This window comes from Bos taurus, chromosome X (assembly GCF_002263795.3).
Source record: "Bos taurus isolate L1 Dominette 01449 registration number 42190680 breed Hereford chromosome X, ARS-UCD2.0, whole genome shotgun sequence".
NCBI classification, from domain to species: Eukaryota; Metazoa; Chordata; class Mammalia; order Artiodactyla; family Bovidae; genus Bos; species Bos taurus.
The window spans coordinates 66,392,925-66,401,905 of NC_037357.1; the positions used below are offsets into that span (position 1 = coordinate 66,392,925).

The following is an 8,981-nucleotide window of genomic DNA, read 5'->3' on the forward strand; positions in this document are numbered from 1 at the left end:
TTCGTCTAGTCAAGGCTATGCTTTTTCCTGTGGTCATGTATGGATGTGAGAGTTGGACTGTGAAGAAAGCTGAGCGCTGAAGAATTGATGCTTTTGAACTGTGGTGTTGAAGAAGACTCTTGAGAGTCCCTTGGACTGCAAGGAGATCCAACCAGTCCATTCTGAAGGATATCAGCCCTGGGATTTCTTTGGAAGGAATGATGCTGAAGTTGAGACTCCAGTACTTTGGCTACCTCATGCAAAAATTTGACTCACTGGAAAAGACTCTGATGCTGGGAGGGATTGGGGGCAGGAGGAGAAAGGGACGACAGAGGATGAGATGGCTGGATGGCATCACTGACTCGATGGACATGAGTCTGGGTGAACTCTGGGAGTTGGTGATGGACAGGGAGGCCTGGCGTGCTGCAATTCATGGGGTCGCAAAGAGTCGGAAACGACTGAGCAACTGAACTGAACTGAACTGATACATGACTACTGGAAAAACCATATCTTTGACTAGACGGACCTTTGTTGACAAAGTAGTGTCTCTGCTTTTTAATATGATGTCTAGTTTGGTCATACCTTTTCTTCCAAGGAGTAAGCGTCTTTTAATTTCATGGTTGCAGTCACTATCTGCAGTGAATTCGGAGCCCCCAAAAATAAAGTCTGTCACTGTTTCCATTGTTTCCCCATCTATTTGCCGTGAAGTGATGGGACCAGATGCCATGATCTTAGTTTTCTGAATGTTGAGTTTTAAGCCAGCTTTTTCACTCTCTTCTTTCACTTTCATCAAGAGACTCTTTAGTTCTCCTTCACTTTCTGCCATAATGGTGGTGTCGTCTGCATATCTGAGGTTATTGATATTTCTCCCGGCAATCGTGATTCCAGCTTGTGCTTCTTCCAGCCTAGCGTTTCTCATGATATACTCTGCATATAAGTTAAATAAGCAGGGTGACAATATACAGCCTTGATGTACTCCTTTTCCTATTTGGAACCAGTCTGTTTTCCATGTCCAGCTCTAACTGTTGCTTCCTGACCTGCATAGCGATTTCTCAGGAGGAAGGTCAGGGGGTCTGGTATTCCCATCTCTTTCAAAATTTTCCACAATTTGTTGTGATCCACACAGTCAAAGGCTTTGGCATAGTCAACAAAGCATAAGTAGATGTTTTTCTGGAACTCTTGCTTATTCAATGATCCAGCAGATGTTGGCAATTTGATCTCTGGTTCCTCTGCCTTCTAAATCCAGCTTGAACATCTGAAAGTTGACGGTTCACATACTGTTGAAGCCTCCAACAAACAGGTAATAGTGTGTAGCAAAATGTCTGAGAAGCAGAGATGAGGTGAAGTAGAAGATGATGAGAACAGAGAAGATAGGCCTGAAGTGTTTTGTTCGCCATAATCATCTTGGATTTTTATCCTATTCAGTTCAGTTCACTTCAGTCGCTAAGTCGTGTCCGACTCTTTGCGACCTCATGAATCACAGCACGCCAGGCCTCCCTGTCCATCACCAACTCCCAGAGTTCACTCAAACTCACGTCCATCGAGTCAGTGATGCCATCCAGCCATCTCATCCTCTGTCGTTCCCTTCTTTTCCTGCCCCCCATCCCTCCCAGCATGAGGGTCTTTTCCAGTGAGTCAACTCTTCACATGAGGTGGCCAAAGTATTGGAGTTTCAGCTTTAGCATCAGTCCTTCCAATGAACACCCAGGACTGATCTCCTTTAGGATGGAATGGTTGTATCTCCTTGCAGGCCAAGGGACTCTCAAGAGTCTTCTCCAACACCACAGTTCAAAAGCATCAATTCTTTGGCACTCAGCTTTCTTCAGAGTCTAACTCTCACATCCATACATGACCACTGGAAAAATCATAGCCTGACTAGATGGACCTTTGTTGGCAAAGTAATATCTCTACTTTTCAATATGCTGTCTAGGTTGGTCATAACTTTCCTTCCAAGGAGGAAGCGTCTTTTAATTTCATGGCTGCAGTCACCATCTACAGTGATTTTTGAAGCCCTAAAAAATAAAGTCTGACACTGTTTCCACTGTTTCCCCATCTATTTCCCATGAAGTGATAGGACCAGATGCCATGATCTTCGTTTTCTGAATGTTGAGCTTTAAGACAACTTTTTCACTCTCCACTTTCACTTTCATCAAGAGGCTTTTGAGTTCCTCTTCACTTTCTGCCATAAGGGTGGTGTCATCTGCATATCTGAGGTTATTGATATTTCTCCTGGCAATCTTTGATTCCAGCTTGTGCTTCTTCCAGCCCAGCGTTTCTCATGATTTAACTCTGCATAGAAGTTAAATAAGCAGGGTGACAATATACAGCCTTGACGTACTCCTTTACCCGTTTGGAACTAGTCCAGTCCATGTCCATGTCCAGTTCTAACTGTTGCTTCTTGACCTGCATATAGGTTTCTCAAGAGGCAGGTCAGGTGGTCTGGTATTCCCATCTCTTTCAGAATTTTCCACAGTTGATTGTGATCCACACAGTCAAAGGCTTTGGCATAGTCAAAAAAGCAGAAATAGATGTTTTTCTGGAATCTCTTGCTTTTTCCATGATCCACTGGATATTGGCAATTTGATCTCTGGTTCCTCTGCCTTTTCTAAAACCAGCTTGAACATCTGGAAGTTCACGGTTCACGTATTGCTGAAACCTGGCTTGGAGAATTTTGAGCATTACTTTACTAGCGTGTGAGATGAGTGCAATTGTGCGGTAGTTTGAACATTCTTTGGAATTGCCTTTCTTTGGGATTGAAATGAAAACTGACCTTTTCCAGTCCTGTGGCCACTGCTGAGTTTTCCAAATTTGCTGGCATATTGAGTCCAACACTTTCACAGCATCATCTTTCAGGATTTGGAAGAGCTCCACTGGAATTCCATCACCTCCACTAGCTTTGTTTGTAGTGATGCTTTCTAAGGCCCACTTGACTTCACATTCCAGGATGTCTGGCTCTAGGTTAGTGATCACACCTTCGTGATTATCTGGGTCATGAAGCTCTTTTTTGTACAGTTCTTCTGTGTATTCCTGCCACCTCTTCTTAATGTCTTCTGTTTCTGTTAGGTCCATACCATTTCTTTCCTTTATCGAGCCCATCTTTGCATAAAATGTTCCCTTGGTATCTCTAATTTTCTTGAAGAGATCTCTAGTTTTTCCCATTCTGTTGTTTTCCTGTATTCTTTTGCTATGATTGCTGAGGAAGCCTATTCTTTGGAACTCTGCTTTCAGATGCTTATATCTTTCCTTTTCTCCTTTGCTTTCTGCTTCTCTTCTTTTCACAGCTATTTTAAGGCCTCCTCAGACAGCCGTTTTGCTGTTTTGCATTTCTTTTCCGTAGGGATGGTCTTGATCCTTGTCTCCTGTACAATGTCCCGAACCTCTGTCCATAGTTCATCAGGCACTCTGTTTATCTGATCTAGTCCCTTAAATCTATTTCTCTTTTCCAAATTTGATTTAGGTCTAGAAGAGTTTTAAGCTAGAACCTGATTGCTTAGCAGGTGAAGAATCTGTCTGCAATGTAGGAGACAAAGGAGACATGACTACCATCCTTGGGTTTGAAAGATCCCCTGGAGGAGGGCATGGCAACCTATTCCAGTATTCTTGCCTGGAAGTTCCCGTGTCATAGAAGCCTGGTGGGGCACAATCAATGGGGTTGCAAACAGTCGTACACTACTGAGCAACTAAGCACAAGGCATAAACAGAATTTCATTTTCTATTGACCCCTCTGAGGGCAGCATAAAGATGGATTACACAGGAGAATCCTAGAGACAAATTGACTAGTCCAGTTCTGAGATATTGCAGTTGTCCCAGGGAAAGATGGTGCATGTCTGGTCTGTGTCTCTAAGAACAGATGGAGTCAAGAACTAAAAGAACCAAATCAATAGGATTTGGTAATTGCCTCCAGAGAGTGAAGGGGAAAAAGAACTTCTTCACGTAGACTAGGTAGAGATAAAAGACAAAATGACCATTAGAGTAAAGTGTGAGATAGAGGCTCTGTCTGGCACCAGTCCTCCTGTTTCTAGAGACTAAATGTCTCCTTCAAAGATGTATATAATGTGATCCCTGGGTGGAAGCAAGCAAAGCAGGCATTTCAAATATTTAATTTGAAAATAACCATAGTTAAATGGCAGGTCCAAAAATATACCCTTGAATTATACTTAAGAAGGAAAGAAACTGTTGTATTTACTGGATGCAGGAGTATGCAATTAGAGATGGCCAGCTAGCAAATGGTTTTAATTTTACAACCCATATAATGTATTTTGCAGATGCTTGACTCCACCATTGCAGTGCAAAAGCAGCTATAGATAGATAAATGAGAGTGACTGTGTTCCAATAAAGCTTTATTTATGAAAACAGACAACAGGCTGGATCTGGCCTGTGGGCCATAGTTGTCAACTCCTGGCCTAATAGATGACCTTGTGTGTACATTGGCACAGAGGGTTAAAGTGGTACAGACAGACATTGTAAACTTTAAAGCAAAACAACCATATATATTAAAACCCTTTAATGACTTTCTTTTACCAGTAGGGTAGCATGCAAGCTACCTAACTTGGCAGGGACCCCTATCTAACAAAGAAATGTATTCATCTAAATAAAACTAGAAATATGTTTAGAATAGAATAACAATGCTACTTGCCACATTTACATTCTTGTATGTGTGTATATATTTGTTGTTTTTAATTAAGATCACGTTTACTTTCTTATTCTCTTACCCTGCCAGACTAAGCTCAGCTTAAATCTCGACATTTTAATTTCTGTTATTATTAATAACAGTGATAGCAGTTACCATATAAAGAAGCTTATGCTCTTCTATGCTGTAGACAAAAAGAGCAAGGCTCAGACGCTAATTAAACATTCCCTAGATCACATCACTGTTGCATTTGGCATGGTTTTCTATTCAGAGTCCATAGTCTTGGATTATGTAATACTCCTCAAAGCAGAGGGAAGAAAAATAGAAAAGCAAATAGTTGAACAATGAACAATGTTCTTGATTTGAACAGTTGTTAAAATTGGTATACACTAAATTAGACTACAGATATCACAGATAAGCTCTATTAAGAAATTATATAAAGAATATTAAAGGACATTTTATTTCTATTGACTCGTAGAATAAATGACCTTAAAGTCTTGACTGGGCACCTAATCAAGTACTGATATACTTAAAGGGTGGGTCTGAATGAATGTATTTGAGTTCTGAAAGCAGACTTTAGAGATTATGTATGCTGTGTAAAGTTCTGTAACTTAATGATTATAAGGATGATACTTCATTTTTTAAATTGTTCCAAAAAGATTCATACATTTTAAGTTAGTGTTCAAAAACTATTGTGCCCTTTCTTCCCTTGCCAGGCTGAAGCACTTTTCCAACAAATCTGCCCCAACGAAGACTTCTGTCCTCCCCCACCGAATCCTGAAGACATTATCCTTGATGGAGACAGTTTACAACCAGAGGCTTCAGAATCCAGTGCCTTACCAGAGGCCAGCTCAGAGACTCCCAAAGAAAGCTCAAATCTGAGAAACCCAGAGGAGCCCTCTAAATAATGAGTATATACCAAACTGGATACCACGCTGTGGAAAATCCTCCTAGCCTGAGAGTCTTCTTGATGGAAGAACTGTTTGAAAAATGTTACAAAACAGCAGCCAGTTAACATGCAGAATTACCAGTAAAAACAATAAAAGATATCCAAAAGGGGATTTTCCTTAAAGAGGACATTCTAAGACCACAAAACACGTTGTAAAGCACATTGACTTGCCTGCTTTAAGATACCAAACCTGTGGAATTAGCAGATAAAAATTATAAAGTGGATTGATTCCCAAAAATACAGCTATGTTAATGAAAGTAATCCTATGCATTATTAATAATTCCGTGGTATTAGGACAGTTCTGCCTGCCACTTTGCTTGAAAGCCACATATTTGGAATTGGCTCCCAAATTTCCTTTGATTATTTGAGTTATATTTTCTTTATGGGTGTGAGCATCGTGACACAAATGATGAAAGTATATGTAGATATAGTTGAAAAAAATTAAAGTGTCATAATCCAAGAAGGAGCCTGTGTTTGAAATAGAGGTTTGTTTTGTTCTCTATCTTGAGGAGAATTGAAGATACTATATTAAAGTAGACACTTTTACAAACAAGTCATGAGTCCCTTACTCAGTGTTTTTGTTTTTTTTTTTAATGTTAATAGTATTTGTATTTGAGTCCTGAACATTCTACGAAGCTTAGTACTAGAGAAATGAAAGGAAAGATTTGAATAGGCTCCTTTGGTGTTTGGAAATTCTTTCTAGTTGAGCACCATTTCATCCTAGCTATGCTGATATTAGGCAAATATGATGATATTTGCAAATTGCCTAATATGATGATATTAGGCAAATTGTGTACTTTCTGCAGCTCAGTTTCTCCACATGAGTACTGTATAAGAATTATTTTGAAGATATATGCAGTGCTATCCTTAGAATTATTTTTCTGGAATAAAAATTCTTTCAGAATTTTCTCATTGACTTGGGGGTGAATATCAGATCTCATGCAGCAAATAATTGTTTGCTGTCACTTCCCCCAACACAATAAATCACAGTGTTTTTATTGCATTAAGCTTTTAAAATCAAAATCTATTTCTTAAATTAGTATTTAATATTCTTATAGAAAAGTAAACAAAGTAACATATAGAATTATGGTTTTAAATCTTAATAAGGAAAACACTCTATAAACTCTTCATATTCCTTTTCTAGTAATTAGACCTGAAACCACCAATGACTCTAAACAGAATATGACAATTGATAAACCCTAATATGCACTTAACATAAAAATATAAGGGCTGTGAATAGACAGCAAATCTAGGTACAGTGAGTGCCTGTATTAAAATCTTTCCAAATGCTGAGCTCTGATGATTTCCCTTCTTTGAGCAATAGTTTGGACTTAACAACTTATTTGAATAAATAAATTCATTGAAAGTGTATTGTCATGCTGTCTGGCCTGTATTGCTGATCAGAGAGCCATGGCTACAGTAGAAAGCACATAGTTCTTACATTCTTCAGCTGTAGCAGGGCTTTGACCTCTCCAGATTTCAGCCGGCTCTTTAAGGTCACAGACTCATGAGAAATGGAAAGAATGTAGCTCTTGCCTCAACTTTTAACCCCCCAGCAGGGTTTAAAGTCAGCAGATATAGCTGAATCCAGAGGAAAATCTTCCAAGCCTCTCAGGCTACTTCTAACCCCTCTCCCCATTGCACAGCCTTTACCCTATCTCTTTAATCCCCTCTATCCCTCTCTTCCCTTTTTATAATGTTATACAAATCAGGGACAATAGAATTACATTATAACCTACTTTGTTATGTGGATTCAGATCTGTCTTAAATTATATTTCCTGAAACCCAACTATGGCATGTGCTAAATGCACAATATACACCTATAAGCACTGGGTATTGGTCCTGCCCTGCAGTACCAGCAATATAAAAGGTTCCACTATATGAGAGCATTGAGTTTGAATACAAATGCAGTAAGCTGTACCAATTAAAATATTGTACTTTGTTATAGTCTTATACTTTGTTATAGTCTTAGAGTTAAGGCCTCTTGATATATCATGCACACTTAAGTAAACAGCCAATCAGGGTAGACCCAGAATAACTAGAAAAATTCTGATAGCTTTACTATAGTTCTCTGAACAATGAAGGATACTCTGTGGTCTTGTGGCCCAATCTATACTGTACCCTTTTTCATCCATTAGCCAGTATCAGAATTTCTCTTCTGGATTATTTATTAATACTGTTGAAATGTTTAAAAGCTCCTGAATATCATTAGTTATGATTAAGATAATACACAGCTGTTTAAAACTTTGTGTTAGAAAACTTTAGATACTTCCTTTTGCCTCAGAATATAATAGAAATTATTCTAAAAACATTATTTTCAGCTGTCTTACTGAAAATACTTGTTTTCATAGCTTTAAAGAAAAGCCTTTCGGTTTTATTGTAAAACCATAAGCATGAAGTCATATGAATAAAATTTAGATGTTTGTACATGATGCGGAAATTTCATTTGCTAATTTTAAATTTTGAAAATTGCTGTTATCAAAGAATTGTTATTCCTGTGTTTAAAATGTTTGTGTTATGCATGCTTCTTATTAGCCAAAAGTGATAATACCATTCAGTTCAGTCATCAATATGAAAACAGATTACTAACCCTATGTTGCTACTGTATTTTTGTCTAGTTGGTATGCCTGCCCAGAAAAAAAAAATAAAAATTAAAAAAATATATATATATATAATAAACATATATTTTTCTACAGGAAAACTGAGTTATAATTTTCCCATCTGCTATTATACTTAGCTGCTTATAGAAAAATGGTCATGTTAATGGTTAACTTTTGGAATAGTAATTTCTGAGATTGGCAGCCCTCTGCCCAAAATAATGAGCATGCTAATTATTAACTTCTGTCACAGCTATAGTTCTGGAGAAAGCAAAGTATGTCTAAAGTCCTAAAAACCTCAAAAAAAATTTTTTGTTGAAATTTTATTGCTAAATAGTAATGATACTTTAAAGCAATTTTCTTACAGATAAGTATTTACTCCCATTAGGATAATTTCTCTCAACTTCTGATTGATTTTCTTAAGTGCATTTCAGAAAGCATGAATATATGGTTATTAGTAATTTGCACACTGTAACAGTAAGTTTTCAGAGGAAATAGTCTGTTTTAACACCTTTCAGGTGTGGTATCCTATTTTTTAATATTAAAATTTTGTATATATGCCAAGAAATTAAAAATTGTCCTGAAAATGATTTATTTGTTGATATTGGTCTATTATTTAACCTCTCAGTTAATTTTCCAGCTATATATTTGATTTTATTTCTAGGCATCTGCCGACTGTGTCAGGCTTTTGAAAAAGGCAATCAAATGATACATGGGTATGATTTATTTAGCAAACTGTTCTAGATGCCAGCATCAAGCTTCATTCTGTTTGAAATCAGTGTTCCGAGGCATGGGGTATGGCATTACAATACACTACCTGCAAACT

General features: G+C 37.8%; 1 protein-coding gene across 4 annotated transcripts in view; it reads left to right on the plus strand.

Annotated features, from left to right (window-relative positions):
* The window catches only part of CHM (CHM Rab escort protein), a 249,791-nt gene extending 241,046 nt beyond the window's left edge, over nt 1-8,745 (plus strand). For 2 of the 4 annotated variants that reach the window (XM_059883413.1, XM_059883414.1), the window contains exon 14: nt 5,326-8,745. In XM_059883413.1, coding sequence (XP_059739396.1) covers nt 5,326-5,517 — 192 coding nt within the window. In that variant the 3' untranslated portion in view covers nt 5,518-8,745. The remainder of the gene's footprint in view (nt 1-5,325) is intronic. The other 2 variants (NM_001205389.1, XM_010821807.4) reach the window with 2 other exon arrangements.
* Nucleotides 8,746-8,981: the final 236 nt, after the last annotated feature.